This window comes from Rhincodon typus, chromosome 2 (genome assembly GCF_021869965.1).
Source record: "Rhincodon typus isolate 14 chromosome 2, sRhiTyp1.1, whole genome shotgun sequence".
In the NCBI taxonomy this organism is placed as follows: Eukaryota; Metazoa; Chordata; class Chondrichthyes; order Orectolobiformes; family Rhincodontidae; genus Rhincodon; species Rhincodon typus.
The window spans coordinates 107,333,035-107,354,276 of record NC_063333.1 but is presented as its reverse complement, the minus strand read 5'-3'; the positions used below and the strand labels follow the sequence as shown (position 1 = coordinate 107,354,276).

At 40.5% G+C, this 21,242-nt stretch overlaps 1 protein-coding gene across 1 annotated transcript in view; it reads right to left on the bottom strand.

Moving 5' to 3' along the window:
• LOC109913618 (triple functional domain protein-like) overlaps positions 1-21,242 on the bottom strand; it is a 263,061-nt gene that overhangs the window by 189,011 nt on the left and 52,808 nt on the right. Inside the window, exons 15-17 of the mRNA XM_048608714.1 lie at positions 20,932-21,122; positions 13,056-13,157; positions 12,281-12,420 (exon numbers count right to left, since the gene is read on the bottom strand). Coding sequence (XP_048464671.1) covers positions 12,281-12,420; positions 13,056-13,157; positions 20,932-21,122 — 433 coding nt within the window. The remainder of the gene's footprint in view (positions 1-12,280; positions 12,421-13,055; positions 13,158-20,931; positions 21,123-21,242) is intronic.

Sequence of the window (21,242 nt, the reverse complement as noted above, 5' to 3'; positions counted from 1 at the left end):
CACATTTATTGCCCATTCCTAATTGTTCAGAGGGCAATTAGGAGTCAACCCCATTGCTGTCAGCCTGAAGTCACATGTAGGCCTGATTGGGTAAGACTGACAGATTTCCTTCCTTGAAGAACAAGATTGAGTTTTACACCATCAGGTTAGCTTTACATCCAGATTTTTGTTGAATTCAAATTTCACCATCTGCCCCCAGAGCATCAATCAGCCTGTGGTTCAGGATTACTAGTCCAGCAACACTGCCACTACACCATAACTTTCACAGTATTAAAGACGTCAATTAAACATAATTTGTTGTTGATTAGTATATTGCGACAACTGCCAAAAGTGAAAAAAACCTAAATACATTTTTTATTAAACAATGACCTTTTCTTTATATCGGAGGTCTTAATAATTAAACATCACTCACACAGCACATAAATACATAACTTTCATACACTTGCTTTAGTGCTACACCACTCTTGAAAAAAGTGAAAACAAATATTTCTGCAGAGAAACCGACAGTTTTCACAAAGTTGACGGGTGCAGAATAAGAAATTAAATCCAAGAGGTCTAGGACAGGGAGTAACAAACATTTTAACACAGAAAATTGATACCAAAGTATTCACTAGATTATGTAATTGAAACAGGTATCAACTCAAATATTAAGAACAAATGAATAAGGAGTTATATAAGAGGAGAATACAGAAATGTAGAGACATGGTTGCCATATGGGATTAGAACTGCTGCTCATGTGAATAATAAACAACAATACATATTTGCTGGGTTGAATGACCTGTTGCAATATTCCAATATTGATGCGAAATTATTTTATGGTGTTAAATGTGCAGAACTGGAAACAAGATGAAGTACTCCAATAAATTGGAATCGTTAAAGGGGAACACTCTCCTTTTACCAGGATGAGTGCAATTTCAACAACATCCATGACAAAGTAACCAATTTGATCAGCTCTGCATTCACCTCCTCAGAGTCACTACCTCCATTCATTGTGTGGCAGGTCAGCATTATATGTCATTTATAAAGATTCACTTCTGAAATTCACCAAGGCTCCTTCAACATCACCTTCCAAACTCTCAATTATCACCAAAAAGAACAAGAGCAGCAGATACGTGGGAACACCACCATTTCCAAATTCCCACCAAGTCAGAAACCTGCCTTATTTGGAACAAAGATATTGGTCCTTCATTGTTGATGAGTCAAAAGTCTGGAACTTGCTCGCAACACAATGGATGAGAGCAGCACGAGAAGGTGGCTCAGCATCATCTCCTCAGCGCAATAAAGGATGCAAATAAATGCTGCCATCTACCAGCTAGACTCCAACATCTCGAGTTAATAAAAAATGCAAACAGCGCTCGAGCCATATCAATTCTTCCGGCATAAAACAGTAGCAGGGTACCTTTTTAGCTTTCTACAATGATATAAAAGTTTAGTAGTCTAGTATAGACTAGTTTAGTCTAATTAAAAGGTTGATAAGGTAGTTGACTCAGCTGACAGAGGGACTGTTATCAGTCAATAACCTAAAGCCTAAATAGAGCCTAGTAGCCAGTGAAACTGTGAAAAAGTTAAACTGGTGTGAGTCATCTTAGCTTATCTCACCTCTAATTTAGAGAGAATCTGTTGAAAGCACATGATGAATAAGTTTTCCATGACCAGGAACATCACATTCGGATTGAGGCACAACTCGAGTGAGTGTATATTTGTGGGAGCAAATTACAGCGGATGCTGGAATCTGTACTGAAAACAAAAAATGGTGGAAATCACTGCCGGTCAGGCAGCATCCGTGGAGAGAGAGCAAGCTAACGTTTCGAGTCTAGATGACTCTTCATCAGAGCTTCGATGAACAGTCATCTAGACTCGAAACATTAGCTTGCTGTCTCTCCATGGATGCGGCCTGATCCACTGTGCTTTCCAGCATTTATTGTTTTCAAAATATTTGTGGGATTTTGTAGTAGTGTGGGAATTCGATGCAGAGGGGAAGAGGTGTTTTTTGTTTGCTATTTTGGTTCTTAGTCTGTGGTCTTTCTGACAGAATAAACTGAAATCCAGGATCTGGGCCCTGCACAAAACAAAGAGTGACATCGCAGGAAAACTTTAAATTCATTAGTTGGTAAAAGCTGCTAATTTGATAAGTTACTAACACATTAAAGGTAAATAAGAGAAATATTTTATACATTAAAAAGTAAAAGACCAGTGTGAAATTTTTTTAAAAATTAGGAACTAAGTAAATAAAATAGAGATGCAGGGTTAGCCAATGTGTTGTACCTGCACAGTGTGGGAGCTGGTGGACCGTACTGTGGCTCCTGGTAACCACATCTGTTGCAAGTATTGGAGTTTGACAAACTCTAGCTCACAACTGATGAGCTGGAGTCTAAGCTTTGAATGCTGTGACACATCAGGGAATAGGAGACCGACCTGGCTGCTGTGTTTCAGGAGGCAGTCACACTGCTTAGATTAATTATCCCAAATTCAGCCAGTTGTCAGAGACAACAGGGTGTGATTACTAGTGAGGCAGGCAGAGAATCCAGGAAGCCCCTGAGCTTGTCTAACAGGTTTGAGATTCTTTCTCGCTACATGGCCAAGAACCAGGACTGGAAGGAGAATGAGCAAACTGACCACAGCACCATGTTACAGGGAGCCATTCAAGAGGAGGGACAAAAACAGAAATGTTGATGTGATTGGGGATGGTACAGTCAGGGGAATAAACAATGTTCTCCACGGGCAGGGTCAAGAGTTCCGAAGGCTGTATTGCCTGCCTAGTGCCAAGGTTCAGCATATCTTATCTGCACTGTAGTGGAACTTGGTGTGGGATGGGCAAGATCTAGCTGATGTGATCCACATAGGTACTAACAATATACATGGAAAGAGCAAAGAGGGTCTGCTGAGGGAATATGAGCAGCTCGGCGCCAAATAAAAAAAAGAACCAAAAAGTTAATCATTTCTAGATTACTACCTGTGCTACAAGCTAATTAGCACCGCGTCAAAAAGATTAAAGAGGTAAACATGTGGCTCCAAGATTGGCATTAAGAAATGGATTCGAATTCATGGAACTCAGAATCCCTACAGTGTGGAAACAGGCCATTCGGCCCAACAAGTCCGCTCCACCCTTCTGAAGAGCATCCCACCCAGACCCATCCCCCTACCCTTTCCCTGTAACCCTGCATTTCCCATGTCTAATCCACCTAATCTCTGGACACCACGGGCAATTTAGCATGGCCAATCCATCTAACCTGCGCATCTTTGGACTGAGAGTGGAAACCGGAGCATCTGAAGGAAACCCATGCAGACACGGGGAGAATGTGCCAACTCCACACAGTCACCTGAGGGTGGAATTGAACACAGGTCCCTGGCCCTGTGAGGCAGCAGCGCTAAACACTGACCCACCATGCCGCCCCATAGGACGTTGGCACCAGTACTGGGGAAGGAGGGAGCTGTTCCGATGAGATGGGCTCCACCTGAATCGCACTGGGTCTAGAGTCCTGGTGCATTGCAAAAACTAGGGCTGTAGACAGGGCTTTAAACTAGATATTAGAGGTTGGTGGGTTTAGTTGCATGGAAAACTATAAAATCAAAGATAAAGGAGAAGGTGGGATTACAGGTTAGTGATGGGGTTAGCATGGAAAACAAAGGGAGGGGCAGAATATACAATATGTCATATTGTACCAAGGAAACATGCAGGGTTAGAAAATTTTGATAATAGATCAAATTTAAATGCTTTGTATCTGAATACTTGGAAGTATTTGGAACAAGTAGGTGAACTGATAGTGCAAATCAAGGTAAACGTCGATCATCTTATAGCCATTATGCAAACAAAACTGGGAACTTAACATTCAAGGATTTTTCACCTTTTGGAGATATAGAACGGGGTGGAAATGTAGTATTAATAAAAGCTGAAATGCAGACAGTTGCCAGAGACTACCTAAGCTTGGATGATGTAGAGTCTATTTGGGTGGAGATAAAAAGTAGTAAGGGAAAGAAGAATTGGTAGGAGCAGCGTATAGATTCCCAAACAATAGCCACTCTGTAGGAAAGGCTGTAAATCAACAAATAGTAGCAGGGAAAAATAACAGTGCAATAATCATGGATGACTTTAACATTTATGTTTACTGGATTAATTAAATTGGAAAGAGTAACTATGATAAAGAATGTATAGAGTGCATTAGGGGTAGAGATAATCCTACAGCAATATGTCAAGGAGCCAAGCAGGGAGCAGGCGATCTTGGATCTGGTAATGAGTAATAAGACAGGTTTAATAAATGACCTCAGAGTAAAATGGGCCCTCTTGCGGTGCACTGGTAGCATCCCTACTTCTGGATCAACAGACCTGGGTTCAAGTCCTACTTGCTCCAGAGGTGTGTAATAGATTTGCTGATTATACCACCATGGTGAGCTAGATCTCAAACAACAAGACAGCATACAGGGAAGAGATAGAGGGCTAACTGGCATGGTGTAAAGACAACAATCTCTCCTTGAATATCAGCAAAACAAAATAGCTGGTCACTGACTTCAAGAAGTGGAGTGGAGAACATACTCCTGCTTGTATCAAGGTGCTGAGGTGAAGACGGTCGAGAATTTCAAGTTCCTAGGAGTCAAAATCACCAACCTGTCCTGGTTGGTCCATGTTGACGCTATGGTCAAGAAAGCAAAACAACGCCTCTACTTCCTCAGAAGGCTAAGGAAATTTGGCATGTCCACAATGACTTTTATGAATCTTTATATACACACCATAGAAAGCACCCTATCCAGATGCATCACAGTTTGGTATGGCAACTGCTCTGCCCAAGGCAGCAAAAAATTACAGACTTGTGAATGTAGCCCAGTCCATGAAAACCAGCCTTCCTTCCATTGACTCCATCTACATTTTCCGACACTGCCTTGGGAAAGCAGCCAACAGAATCAAAGAGCTCTCCAACCTCGGTTGCACTCTCTTCCATTGGATAGAAGGTACAAAAGTTTGAAAACACATACCAAAAGATTCAAGAATGGCTTCTTCCCTGCTGTTATCAAACTTATGAATGGACTTCTCATATATTAGAGCTGATTTTTCTCTGCACCTTCTCCGTATCTGTAACACTACATTCTACATTCTGTTCTATTACCCTGGTATACATATGTAAGCTGCGATTTGTCTGGACATCAAGCAAAACAATATTCTTCCCTCTATCTCAGTACATGTGACAATAATAAATCAGATCAAAAAACATCTCTGAATAGGTTGATTAGAAAAATAGGTTAATGCAAAAAACTAAAAGATACCTAGTGGGCTCCCTTGTACCACAGTGTGGTTCCCCTAACCCTGGACTGGTTCAAGTCCCACCTGCTCCAGAAGTGTGTAATAACATCTCTGAAGACGTTGACTAGAAAAATAGGTCAAAAAAATCCCCTAGGAAGTACTGATCAAAACATGATGAATTTAATGTTCAGTTCAAAGAGTGAGAAACTTCGGCCAGAAACAATGGTGTTTAACTTAAGTAAAGGGTACTACAAAGAAATGAGGATTGGGTTTACTAAAGTAAATTGCATGGTTAGATTATTAGGTATGACAGCAAGAAAGCAGTACCAGACACTTCAAGAGGTAATTCAAGATTCTCATCAAAAATAAGGAGGGAAGATTCTCAGAGGGGGTAAACCAACCACAGCTAGTTGAAAGAAAATGCATTTAAGGTGGCAAAAGTCAGTGATAGCCCCAAAGATAGGAATAAATTCAGAATCCAGCAAAGGAGAAATTAAACTACAAAGGCAAACAAGCGATGAATATAAAAACTAGCAATGAAGTCTTTTTTCAATTTCTAAAAAAGGAAGAGAGAGGTTAAAGTGAACACATGTCCCTTAGGAAGTAAATCTAGAGAGACGGTATTGGGGAGTAAGGAAATGGCAGAGATATTTTGCATCAGTCTTTACGGTGGAAGATATATCAAACACCCCATTGTTATGAAAGAATATAGGAGAAGAATTAAATACCATCACCATCACAATAGATGTGTTGTATTTGGACTTCCAGAATGCATTTGACAAAGTACCTCATTAAAAAGGTAAGTCACAAGGGCCCACGTATATTGGCACAGATAGAGAACTGGCTGATGGGCTGGAGACAGCAAGTGGGGGATAAAGGGTTCTTTTTCAGGTTGGTGACCTGTAACCAGTGGGGTTCCAGAGGGATCAGTGCTGGAACTGCACATGTTTACAACGTATAAATGACTTGGAGCAAGAAAGCACATGTACTGTTGCCAAATGTGCAGATGACATAAAAATAGGTGGAAAAGCAAGTTCTGAGAGGGGTAAAAACAGTCAACAGAGACATATTGATTGGTTAAGTAAATGGAGAAAAGTTTCAGGAAGCTACAACATAAAGGGATTTCAGGGGTGTCTGTGCACAAAACACAGAAAGCTCAACATTGAGGGAATACAGGGTGCTTGATCTGGGCTCCATGTGAAATCCAAAAAATGTCACAATGGAAGTGAACTAAAAACAAAGAACACTAAAGAACGGATATTAATAATTAATGCATAACCTGATCACTTTAACAATTCTGAAAAATAAAAACTAACCATAAGCACAGAAATGTTTTAAGCATTTACTTACTGGTGTTCATTTTTGTCAAGTAGCCTTGTGGCATTGGATTAGAAATCCAGAGGCACAGACTAATATAATGGAGACATCGGTTCAAATCCTAACATGGCAGATGATGAAATTTAAATTGAATAAAACTCTGGAATTAAAAACTTGTTGAATTGTGACTGTGTAAACACTGTTATGAAAACCTACTTGGTTCGCTGATGATCCTTGGGGAAGGAAATCTGTCAGCTCTACACCCAGTCTGGCCTACATCTGACTGCAGACCCACAGCAGTGGAATGGCAGATGGAGTTTAATTCAGATGACTACGAGATGTTGCATTTTAGTAAGATAAACCAGGGCAGGTCTTATACAGTTAATGGTAGGGCCCTGGGGAATGTTATCGAACAGAAAAACTTAGGGATGTGGGTTCATAGTTCCTTGTAAGCGGCATCACACATGGACAGTGTGGTGAACAACGCATTTTCATGCTTGCAGTGCAGGAGTTGGACATCATGTTACAGCTGCACAAGACATTGTTAAGGTCACATTTGGAGTACTGAGTACAATTCTGGTCGCCCTGCTAAAGTGCAAAAAAGATTTGAAGGATGTCTCTGAGACTGGAAGATTTGAGTTATAAGGAGAGGCTAGAAAGGCTGGGACTTTTTTCCCCTACAGCCTAGGATGCTGAGGTTTAGAGTTTTATAAAATCATGAGGGGCATAGATAAGGTGAATAGCCAAGGTCTCTTCCCGAGCCTAAGGGAGTCCAGACTAGAAGGTATGGGTGTAAGGTGAGCGGGGAAAGATTTAAGAGAGACCTGAGGGGCAACTTTTTCACACGGAGCATGATGTGTATGTGGAACGAAGTACAGAAGTACTATTAGAGGCGGGTACAATTACAACATTTAAAAGACAATTTGGACTGTGCAAATTTAGCTCAGTTAAAGCCACCAGTGCATAAAGACCATGCAGCACATTTACGTGCAATGAGAAGCCAAGCCCAGACATTGCAGTCCTATAGGCACTACGTATGCAGTGCAAAACAACTTTATGGAATGAGAAAACACGGTGAAAAGAACCATGCTATTTAATTAAGATAGTTTGATATTGAATTCATGCATAATCAACATTGGGCCATTGCATCTTCAATAAGTAAACAGTAGCAGCAAATGAATATCAACATTATCATCTCAAATGTTGCAGGCTGAGTTTAGAGATATAACTTGCAGCTGCGACAAGATTAAAAAGAAACTGAAGCAATATTATTTGTTGGACCCAACATCAGGCTTGGGCCTCCACAGGACATTGTTAGTACAACTGAAGAGTTTTAACAAATGCTTTACTGGTTTATAATGAAAATAATTTGTTCACTGCTAAAATGTGAACTTGAATGCCAACACATTGTCATTCTTCCTAAAGAAACAAGTTCTAGTTCCAGGTTAGCTGGGTATTTAGTATATCAGTGCTTTCAAGTCATGATCACAGGCTTTACATAAAGCATATCAACTGCTTGGTTAATTTTCCAGAGTTTTGCTTTTCAAACTATGTCAGCAGTCTTTCAGTGGAACAGGATATGAATGCAAGAATCAGAGACATGCACAACACTGTATTAAGCTCATATTATTTGGTTCAATGACACAGGGTAATCAGTTCATTCAATTGATCAGATGGGCCAATCGGCCAAGGAGATGGGAGTTTAATTTCGATAAATGCGAATTACATTTTGGTAAGGCAAACCAGGGCAGAAATTATAGTTAGTGGTAGGGCCCTACGGAGTGTAGCTGAACAAAGAGACAGTGCTGCAGGTGCATAGTTCCTTGAAAGTGGAGTCGCAGGTAGACAGGGTAGTAAAGAATGCGGTTCGCACACGAGCCATCATTGGTCAGAACAGTGAGTATAGGAGTTGGGATGTCATGTTGCAGCTGTACAGGACACTCGTGAGGCCACTTTTAGAATATTGCATTCCAATTCTCGTCGCCCTTCTATAGGAGGGATGTTATTAAACTTAGCAGGGTGCAGATAAGATTTACAAGGATGTTGCTAGGAATGGAGGGTTTGAGTTATAGGGAGACACTGAATAGGCTTTTTCCCATAGAGCGTCGGAGGCCGAGGGATGACCCGACAGAAGTTTATAAAATCATGAGACGCATGGATAGGGTGAATAACCAAGGTCTTTTTCCCAGGGTGGTCGAGTCCAAAACTAGAGGGCATAGGTTTAAGGTGAAAGGAGAAAGATTTAAAAGGGTCTTAAACGGAACTTCTTCATACAAAGGGTGGTACATGTATGGAACGAACCTCTAGAGGAAGTGGTAAAGGGAGGTACACTTACAACATTTAAAAGGCATCTAGATGGGTACATGAATAGAAAAAGTTTAGAGGGATATGAACCAAATGCAAAAAAATGGGACTATTTCAGTTCAGGAAACCTAATTGGCATGGATAAGCTGACCAAAAAGCCTGTTTCTGTGCTATATGACTCTACGACTCTGATCTGTCCTCGGAAAGGGCCTAATAAGCCCCTTAGTTGCAGCAAAACTGGTGCAAAGTCTAAAAACTGAGTTAAACTCAATGGATCACCCTAGGATGAAACACTCAGTGAGAAAGAGGGCAGAATGTATGCTGTATGATGGACTTCAATGTCCATCACCAAGATACTGACTAAAATGACCAAATCCTGAAGGACATACTGCTGAACTGGGTTCTTAGACTTAGACTCCCTCCAGTGTGGAAACAGGCCCTTCAGCCCAACAAGTCTACAGCATCCCACCCAGACACATCTCCCTATAACCCATCTAATCTATACATCCCTGAACACTATGGGCAATTTAGCATGGCCAATCCACCTAGCCTGCACATCTTTGGACAGGGGGAGGAAACCGGAACACCCGGAGGAAACCCATGCAGACACGGGGAGAATGTGCAAACTCCACACAGACAATCACCCGAGAGTGGAACCGAACCCAGGCCCCTGGTGCTGAGGCAGCAGTGCCAACCACTGAGCCACCGTGCTGCCCTGTTCTGTGAAGGAACCAACCGGAGGGAAAATCTTGAACTCACCCTCACTAATTTCCTGCTGTAGTTGCATCTGACTATGATGATATTGGTAGGGATGACCACTCCAGTCACTGTTGAGATATTGTTGAGAATATCCTCCTTGGTGTTGTGCAGTGCTAACAAGGACGGACTTGCAATTCAAAACTGGGAATCAGGCAGCATAACTGTATTCAACCACAATTTGTATCCTCGTGGCCTGGCATAAGCCACTCTCCACTATTACCATCAAGTTAGGAGACTGACCTTGGTTCAACTAAGAGTCCGTGAAGGTATACTAGGAAAAGCGTGAGGCATACGTAAAAGTGAGGTGTGAACCGGTGAAGCTACAACACAGGACTACTTGCAAACCAAACAGCATTGTGAGTAAGCAATAGATAAGGTAACTAATTCCACAACAAAAGATCAGATCTAAGCTCTGCTCTTTTGCCAAACCAGTCGTGAATAGTGATGGATTATCAAAGAAGTAAAAGAAAGTAGAGGTTCTGCAAATTTCCCCATCTTCAGTGGTTGGGGGAGCCCAGCAAATCACTGCAAAAAACAAGGCTGAAGCCTTTGCAACAATCTTCAGATGGAAATGCATAGTGGGATGATTCATCTCAGCCTCCTTCTAAAGTCCCCAGCATCACAGGTGTCAGTCTTCAACCAATTCGACTCACTCCACATAATCTCAATAAGTGGCTGAAGGAACCTGATACTGTCAAGTCTTTGAGGGTCTGACAACATTGCAGCAAAAGCACTGAAGGACTGAGCTCCAGAGCTTGCTGTGCCGCTAGTTAAGCTGTTCCAGTATTGCTACAACACTTATATCTACTTGACAATGTGGAAAGCTCCCCAGGTAGATTTTGTATCCCACAAAGCAGGATAAATCAATTGTTGCCTGATCACTCTTCTTTTGATCAGCAAAGTGATGGAAAGGATTACTGACAGTGCTGTCAAGCGGTGCTTTCAAAGAAGCAACTAGATCAATAACACTCAGTATGGCTTCTGGCAGGGCCACTCAGCTCTCAACTTCATTATAGCATTGGCTCAAACATGGAAAAAGAGCACAACTCCAGACATGAAACGACAGTGACTGGCCTTGACATCATTTGGCAAAGTATAGCATCAAGGAACCCTGGAAATGACCTTGCCGTCATCAGAAGGTCTGAAGTGGGCGTGTTTGTTGTTGACTGGTTCAGCACCGTTCATGACTCTTGAGATAATGAAGCAGTCCATTTGGAGCAAGATCTTGATAACATCCAAGCTTGGTCTAAATGGCAAGTAACATTTGGAATACACAAGTGACAAATCCAAAAAGCAAGAATCTAACTATCACCCTCGATTTTCAAGGTCACGACCATCACTGAAGCCCCCACTAACAATTTCGGACTACCAGTGATCAAAAATGAACTGGACCAACCATATAAATACTGTGGATACAAGAGCTGGCCAAAGGCTTGGAACTGTGCAGTGCAAAACTCACTTCCTGTCTCTCCAGTACTTGTCCATTATCTGCAATGCACAAGTCAGTGTGATGGAATATTCCCCATTTGCTTGGATGGGTGGAGTTCCAACAATACTCAGGATAAATCAGCCTAGTTGACTGGCAACCCACCCATTTACTTCACCACTGATGCACAGTGGCAGCAGCAAGTAGCATCTACTAGATGCATTCCACCAACTCACCAAGGCTTCTTCAAAAGCATCTTCCAAACCGGAGATCTCTACCTCCTTAGAAGGATAAGTGCAGCTGATACCCAGGTTCAGAACCATCTACAAGTTCTAGTCCAAACCACATACCATCCTCACTCGGCGCTATATTGCATTATTTCACTGCTACCAGGTTAAAGTCCTTGAACTTCCCACCAACATTATGGATATATCTGCACCACATGGATTGCAGCAATTGAAGAACAGTACAAGTGCTAACACACCTACTGATGCCCACATTCTATGAACAATAAAGAAAAAATCATTTATACATTTACAATGAAATCCAATTGTCATCTCCAGGATAAAATCTTGATTTTGAAACTTCTGGGCTTTGATCCCTAAAGAATTAGTGTTGTTTACACGAGTTTAGCTTTTACACAAGCACATACAGACTGTACATCTTCAAATGTGGGGGGATAAATGAAATATATATGTCATTGAGCTGTCTACTCTGAAACTTTAATCAGATTTGCAGCAATCTACTTCCTCTGTTATTCCCTCAACCATGCAGTTAGCTAGATCAGACCTATTGCAGATGCACAAAACAAGTTAAAGAAACAAAGGTGGCAAATAGAGTCCTCTGTCCTGAAGAGTAAGTGGGCTGTTGTAAATCGTGACAAATAGTAAAGAACTACAGATATTCTGAAGAAAGGTCACTGGACCTGAAACATTGACTCTGCATTCTCTCCACAGGTGCTGTCAGACCTGATGAGTTTCTCCTGCAATTTCTGTTTTTGTTGTAAATTTGGTTTGATTTTCATTGTTCAATATGCATATAACTAACATTTGCACAGGAAAGCAGGTTTAAATGGTGCTAAAGGATGTCTGAAAGATTGCATGCTTCTCCCTTACTTATTTTTCTAAAGGATTTTCTTGTAACTCAATGTACAGCAAGAATTGAAGTTATCTTTGTTCACAAGCACAACATGCAATCAAATACCATATTGCTGTGTGATGCAGCAATATGCTAACACTCACCTTCTCCCTTTATGTTTGTGAGATGTGGGTTTGGGTAAGTGGATTGCTTCTTTCAGGGCACCTTTCAGATGAACGGTCCTTTCTTGTATAACCTCTCGTATATGCTTGATCCAATCTTGTTTATTTTCAATACTTGATGCCTTCAACACAAAAATATCATTGCAAAACAGAAAATAACTACGGAACAACATTTCCTCTGCACAGTGTACATTATGAAATTGTAAAAACGTTGTTTACAAATAGGTTCATTCAGTGTTTAATCTTTAAATTTTACAAATATATACACATTATTTACAAAGATAAATAGACCTAAAATAAACAGTCAAATGATTGCTTTATTTAATGAACTGTTAATTGATTTATACAATCAACACTGTTATTGTTGAGGGCTATAATCTCAACCAATGTCTTGATCCAGAGCCGATTTTATGATTAGTGAAATGCCATGGAATGAAGGAACTAAGTTACACAAGTGGGTAGTTTGTTTCTATCATGCCAATGAGGCAACTGAAGAGTGGAAATCGGGTACTCAACACTGCAGGAGCAGGAAATGAAATAGGACAAACACAGTTATATCTTAAGGCTCTATCACTTGCTGCAAGGGTCTTAATCTTGATCCACTTTACTGGTTTTATATGAAGAACAAGGAAAGAACAGAACTGTGCTGAATCTCAGATTCTCATAACTCAGCAGTCCATGAATGGAACTAGGTCAGAAGCGACCTTATGTTAATTCATTTGAAAGTTCTCAAATTCTAAAAGAAAGCCACAAATACCTTTAAAACAATTTTGTTGTCTGATGTCGGAGTCCGTCCAACCCACAATGCAAATTTACAATGATCGCCTTCAACATGTTCTGTGACCCCAAGTTCTGAGGTCTATAAAAGAGAAAATATTCATTCAACTCTCACTTGTTTCCTAATTGTTAATGTAAACATAGGTAAGAAATGCCCCATTTTACAGGTATATTTTCTAGAGTATTATACTTCTGAACAAAACATACCAGACAAGACAGCATATCTATACATATACAGAAAGCTAAACATAAAACATAACATAGTAATATCAAATTGATAGCTGACTGGATGAACAAGGATATTTATCACTTCCAATTCCAGTATCCTGATGAACTTTGACGTTACTTTCCTCAGAGTTCACAATACGTACTTCCAAGCTTCACGTCATCTGCAAATTTTGAAATTGTGCCCTGCATACCAAGCTCTAGGTCCTTAATATGAAAAGACCAAAGCTCCCATTCACCAATCCCTGTGGAACTCTACAAACCTTCCTTTGGTTCAAATTAGTATCTACTGTTTTCTGTCACTCAGCCAACATCATATCCATGTTGCAGCTCTCCCTTTTATTCCACAAGAGATAACTTTGTTGAGAAATCCATTGTGCAGCACTATATCAAATGCCTCTTGAAAGTCCATGAATGCCATATCAACAGCATTACCCCCATCAAACCTTTCTGTCAGCTCTTCAAAAAATTTCAGCAGTTAGTTAAGCATGATATGCTTCACTACAAATCAATGCAGGCTGTCTTTAATTAACCTGTAGTTATCCAAGTCACAATTAAGTTCTGAATAATTGTTTCTAGAAGCTTCAAGGGCACCAAAGTAAAACTGACTAGACTGTATTTGAGGGCTTATCTACACAAACTTATTTTTGGAGAAGAGTGGCAACATTTGCAAATTTCTAGTTACTGACTCAAAACCTTAGACAGAGAAGGGTTGCCCAAATAATGGCCCGGAGCCTCCACCAATTTCTACTTCAGCAACTTCAACTCTCATTCCTTCTATATCCTTGGGTATATTTCATTTGGTCCTGGCATCTTAACAACTTTAAGTACAGCCTATCTAATACTACCTCTGTATCAAATTTAAACCCTTCAAATGCCTGAATTACCTTCTCTTTCATTATGATCCATAAAACATCATCTTCCTTGGTAAAGACACATGCAAATTTGTGCTCCATTTGAAAATTTCCTTTTTGGTCCCTAATTGTCCACACTGCTTTTATGACTTACAAGCCTGTAGAAGACTTTGGGCTTCCCTTTTATGTTAGCTGAGGGTCTCTTCTCATGCTCTCTCCCAAATTATTTAGTTTGTTTTTTCACTTTTTTCTGAATCTTCCACATTCAGTCTGCATTAGTATTAGCCATCAGTCATATATCAAGAACACATTTTAATTCTTTAATGGTGAGCTGTTTCGTTATCACAGGAGCTGTGTATTTGTTAGCCCTACCTTTCCCATTACCCATTGACATTGGCTGTTGTCCAGTTATTTATTCTTGTTCTGGATTGCTATTTATCTCTTTCCAAAATCAACCTAAGTTTTAAGATACAATGCTTACTGTTCCTTCATTCTCCTCCTAACACCTGACTGACTTGGCCCATCCCATTCCTGAGAACCAGATCTTGTAGGACCTCATTTTTCTTTGGATTGGAAACATTTCCTGAACTAACACTTATCTCTCTGCCATTTACACTATTATCATCTCAGTCCATATAAAGATAATTCAAGTACCACATTACAAATGCTTTATAATTCTTGACCAAGTAACATAGGAGCAGGGTGGGCCATTCAGCTCAATGAGCCTGCTCTGTCATTTAATACAATCATGGCTAATCAAAGACTTCCACGCTTTTTTTATCCACATCATCCTATAGCCCTTTATGTCATTAATAACCAATCTCTACTTTAAATGTAGTTAACATGTTGCATTTATCACACCTAGAGATGACTCAAACTGCTCCACGTATATCATTTTGAACTGCAGAGGATTATAAAGGCAAGCTTGTTTGACACTAATTTTCAGCACATCACTATCCCACCAATAACAGTGACAGTTAATGACCATCCAATTTGCCTTTTATTTGTTAGTTCTGAGGGGAATGGTAGACCAGGTCATTGGAGAATTCCCTGTTTATCCGACTATACTACTGTCTGAAAGGTAGAATCACTGACACTGCAGAACTTCAGTATTGAACTGTGGAGTCAATCTTAATATAAGAGAGCTCCTGACACCCAGTAAACCTGATCAAAGATTACGAAAGCTACAATGGTGTCATGGGTCCACTAAAGTATCCATAACCTCCTACTTTAAGTATTTTGCCATATTTAAAGGAACAAGTCAAACTTGGCAGTTTTGACTAGTTGGTGGTGCAACATTTTGAACCAATTGACTGACATAGCTCCCATTAAGTCCCAGGTCACATTTTGATTTAAACACCAACAGTGGATCACTAATCTTGAGATTGTTGTATGAGAAAAGCCCATCCCATCTCTCCCCATCACGGTCTTAAATGGATTACACCTTATATTTAAGCTTGTAGTTCCAGATTCTCTCATGAGAAGAAATATCCTTTCCACATTTACTCCTGTATAATCCTGTCAAGTTCCCTTACTCTTCGCAACTCCAGTGAATACTAGACTAGCCTGTTCAACCTCTCCTCATAAGACAGCCACCCATTTTAAATATTAGCCTTGTAAACCTTCTCTGAGCTGCATCCAACTCATTAGACCATAAAACATGGAACAGTACAGCACAGTTCAGCTCACAATATTACACCAATCATGACACCAAATTAAACTAATCCCTACTGCCTGCCCTTGGTCCATATCCCTCCAATCCTTACATATTCATGTGTTTATCTGAAAGTCTCTTAAACGCACTTATCACCTCCACCATCACCCCTCACAGCACATTCCAGACTCCTACCACTCTCCGTGTAAAAAACATGCCTCTCATGTCTCCTTTGAACTTAGCCCCATGCCACCTTAAGTGCAAGTCCCCTAGTTTTAGACATTTCAACTCTGGGAGAAAGATTCTGATCATCAACACTATCTATGCATCTAAATTTTATAGACTTCTATCAAGTCTCCTTTTAGCCTCCACCGCCCCAGAGAAAACAACCCAAGTTTTTCCTGCCTCTCCTTATACCTCACACCCTTTAATCCAGGCAGCATTCTGGTAAACCTCTTCTGCACCCTCTGCAAAGCCTCCACATCCTTCCTCTGATGTGCTGACCAGAAGTGAACACAATACTCTAAGTGTAGCCTAACCAAAGTCTTATAAAGCTGCTAAATCAATTCCTGACTCTTGTACTCAATTCCCCAACCAATAAAGGCAAGCATGCCATATGCCTTCTTTACCACCCTATCTACTTGCATGGTCACTTTCAGGGAGCAATGGACTTGAACTCAAGATTCCTCTGTACATCAATGCTGTTCAGGGTTCTGCCATTAGCTGTAAACTTTTCCTTAACATTTCATCTCCCAAAGCGCCAGGACCTCACACTTACCCGGATTAAACTCCATCTGCCATTTTTCCACCCATATCTGAAATTGATCTATATCCTGCTGCATCCTTTGACAACCTTCTTTCCTACCTACAACTCCACCAATCTTTGTATTGTCTGCAAACTTATTAATCCACCCATCTGTATTTTTATCCAAGTCATTTATATATATTATGAACAGTAGAGGTCACAGAACAAATCCCTGCAGACCTCCAGCTAGAAAAACACCCTTTTACCACTACCCTCTGCCTTCTACAGGCAAGCCAATTTTGAATCTACACGGTCAAATCACTGTGGATCCCATACATCTTAATCTTCTCGATCAGTCTACCACGAGGGCCCTTGTCGAAAGCCTTACTAAAATCCATGTAAACAACATTCACTGCTCTACACTCATTGGTCACCTTTGTCACCTCCTCGAAAAAAATCAGTCAAGTTCGTAAGCCATGACCTACCCTGCACAAATCTATGTTAACTGTCGCTAATTCGGCCATGCTTTTCCAAATGCGTGCATTATCCCTAAGAATTCCCTCCTTCTTTAAATACAAAAACTAATACTGTATACAATACTCCAAATGCGGTCTCATCAGTGCCCTGTAGAACTGAAGCATAACCTCCCCACTTTTATATTCAGTTCCCTTTGTAATAAACTATAATATGCCATCAGCTGACCTAATTAGTTACTGTACCTGCAAATTGACCTTTCGGAATTTACATATTTGACAATTCCGGTTCCCTCTGCATCTCAGAGCTTTATAATAGTTTACCATTTAAATGGTAAATGTGCAGACCAGCTGGCAGGAGTACTCGCTGACATCTTTGAGCTTTCCTTGCTACAATCTGAAGTCCCCCTGCTTCAAGAAAACCATCATCATCACAGTACCAAAGAAAACACCTGCAACGTGCCTCAATGACTACTGCCTGGTGGCTCTGACCTCCAGAATCATGAAATGCTTCGAGAGTTAGACGTGGCTCATGTCAACTCTAGCCTTCCAGCCTGTCTCAATCCTATGCAATTTGCCTACTGCCGAAACAGGTCCACAGCGGACACCATTTCCCCTAGCCCTGCACAAATCCTTGGAACATCTGGATAATAACGATACCAATGTCAGACTCCTACTTATCGACTACAGCTCCACTTTTGACACTATAATCCCAACCAAACTAATCTCAAAACTCTGAGACCTAGGTCTTGGCTCAACCCTCTGCAACGGGATCCTCAGCACCCTGACCCACAGACTGCAATCAGTGAAGATAAACAGCAGCACCTCCTCCATGAGGATCCTCAACACCAGCACCCTGCAAAGATGCGTACGCTGCACACCATTGTACTCCCTGTACACTCACGACTGTGTGGCCAAATTTCGTACAAACTCTATCTAAAAGTTGACACAACTATTCTAGGCTGGATATCAAACAGGAAGAATACAGGAAGAAGATAAAATGCTTGGTGTCGTGGTACAAAGATAACAATCTCTCCCTCAATGTCAGCAAAACTTAAGAACTGATCATTGACTTCAGAAAGAAAGGAGGACGACATGTGTTTTCTACATCAATGGAGCTGAGGTGGAGACAGTTGACAGCGGCAAGTTCCTAGGAGTGACCATAACCACAATTTGTACTGGACCACTCAAGTAGATGCAACGGTCAAGAAGACACAACCATGCTTCTTCTTTCACAGGAGGATTAGGAAATTCGGCATGTCCATAAGGACCCTCACCAACTTTTATAGATGCATCATAGAAAGTATTCTAACTAGGTGCATAACTGCTTGGTATGGCAAGCTCAGGACTATAAGAAACTGCAGAAACTTGTGTACTTGGTCCACACCATCATGCAAGCGAACCTCCCATCCAATCTACACTTCTTGTTGCTATGGAAAGGCTGCCAATATCAAAGATCCCTCCCACCCCAGTAATAGTCTCCTCCAAGCTCTTCCGTCAGATGGAAGATAGAGAAGCTTAAACACATGTACCAACAGGTTCAAAAACAGGTTCTTCCCTGCTGTTATTAGACTGCTGAATAGACGTTTCTAATTTCAATTCTAATGTTGATCTTGCTTTTGTGCACCTCCTGTGCAGTCGTAACCTTGTATGCCTTGGTCTGTCTAAACACCTTATGATCTGTATATCTTTGTATGTTGTGATCTGTCTGTGCTGCACACAAAACAAAAACTTTTCACTGTACTAAAGTACATGTGACAACAATAAATCAAATCAAATTAAATAGTATGCTTGTTTATTCTTTCTGCCAAAATGGACAATTTCACACATTATGCTCCATTTGCCAGATCTTTGCCTGCGTACTTAACCCTATCTATATCCCCTTGAAGCTTCCTTACCTTCTCCTCACAACTTACTTACCTTTATGTCAAAAATATCTTAGCCCATACCATAAGCTTTTAATTTCACAATAACCGTTATATCTTCAAAACATCTTCAGGAGATTTAACTACTGTACATGTTCTCCTTTATCCACAGCACATTACTTCGACAAATAACTTGAATAATTTGATTAACCAACTTTCTTTTCACCATGTTGACTCTGCCTGATTACCCTGAATTTTTCTACATGGCCCAACTATACCATTTTAAATAACAGCATCTAACATCAGATGTTAGACGTCAGATGTCTGTAGATCTTGGTATTCCCTTTTGATACTACCTGCTGGTTCCAATTTCTGTCAAGTTAATTTAGACCCTCTCTAGTCACATTAGCAAAATGGACCAGATGCAATTCAGACTTGGTTTTGTTTAGGCGCAACCTAATTGGCCTATAAAATCCCATCTCCCCCAGAGTTGGTCCTTTGTCACAGGAATCTAAAGTGCTTCCTCTTGCACCATTTTTATTGCCAATCATTTACCTATTTTATTCTCCAATTTCTATAGTCAATTACATCTGGTACTGGGACTACTGAAGTTCCACATGCTAGTTTCCTACCCAGCTCCTTAACTCTGGCAGCAGGGCCACATCTCTTTTTATGCTGTTCATGCCAATGTGGACCATGGGAACTGGCTGCTCACTCCTGCCTTCTCAGGGTGTTTTGCAATAGCTCAAGGACACCAGGGAGGCAGAACAACATTCTGAATTCATATTTTTATCTGCAGAAACATCTGCCTATGCTATCATTATTTCTCTTCCAGTTTTCTTTGCATCCCCTTGTACAGCTGTACCACCTGGTTTCATTTTCATTTACTTAGTCATAACCAGAGAATCACTTGAAATGACTTATTTTCCCTTAACTGCAGCATTACGTCAGCGGTCTCCCTAAATCTATCCCTTGGCTTCCTACCCCTTCTCATCTATTTTGTCCTTTGCAACATCATCAGAAAACATATAAAGTTCCTCAATAATGATGATGATGATATATAACTCCTACAGCTCCAAATACTCCCACCTAAATTTTCAGAATGTTTTGGCCAACATCAAATATTGAATGAACAGAAATTTGTCCAGTTGACACTCTGAAGACTAAACTGAAGAGACTGCCATTGGTTCCCTGACAAAAATTCAATTCCAGTTAATGGCACCTGTCTGAGGCTGAACCGGACTGGTGCAAGCTTTATACTATATTTGCTCTCAAAATGTACTTCTGAACACAAATTCGGAACACACTCAGACTGCTATCTCTATGGCATCGCCTGCTCTGCCCTGCCTCAGTTAGTTTGCTACAATGCTGCTCACTTATTGATGAAACCATTGTTACCTCTAAATTTGACTAGTTCAAAGCACTCCCCTAAGCTTGAAGTTCCATCTTCCACCATTACAAACTATTTCAGCCAAAAATTTGCTATTGCCATCCCAACTTTGTATCATAATTTTGTAACCTCGCACAGCCCTATAACCTTTTAAGATATCTGTGCTCTTTCAATCTGGTCTCTTACACACGCCTGGTCCACAGTTGGCTGTCAAGACCTTGAGCTCTGGTTTGCATTCCCCAGTCCTCCTTTAACATGCTCTTTAAAACCTATATCATTGGCCAAGCCTTTAGTTACCAGTTTATATGTTTGGTGCCAAATGTTGTTTGGTAGTGCTTTGTGAAGCATACTGTAATGCTTGATTATGTTAAAGGTGCTACATAAATATCAGTAGTTGTAGAAATAATAGAAAAAGAATGATGAACTTGCTTTCAACTTATAGAAATTGATTAAAATGAATGATTAATCAACAAGTGAAAGAGAATTGCTAGTTCCATCTGAAATGTTAAATCAGAGTTTAAACATTTCTGCTCTGGTGAAAAGTCACACCTGAACTGTTTTCTGATCAGCCGCATCCTTAACTGCAAAAAGCTTAATTTCCACCCTCATTCTGAAGCACCGGCATTCCAGCATCCACTGATTGAACTTACAAGCAGTTTGTGTTTGTAGATGTATTTACTCCTCCCATTGGAATCTTTGATTTCTTTGCTGAAGATGAGTGACATTTCAAACAGGAAGAGATGTCTCTCTCGGCCTTTGCGGATTAATGATTTAGGATCCCACACCTGGAAGGATTCTTGCAGGATCAGCTCTCCCTGGGATTCCAGATTCTCATCAAAGCCTAATAACAATAACAACTCTTTCAGATCTTTTCTTTGGTGTGCAAGCACAAGTCATTTTCTCCAAATACTGTTATTATTGAAAAAGGCCTTTGTGGAAATATTCTGATCAAATTCGAATT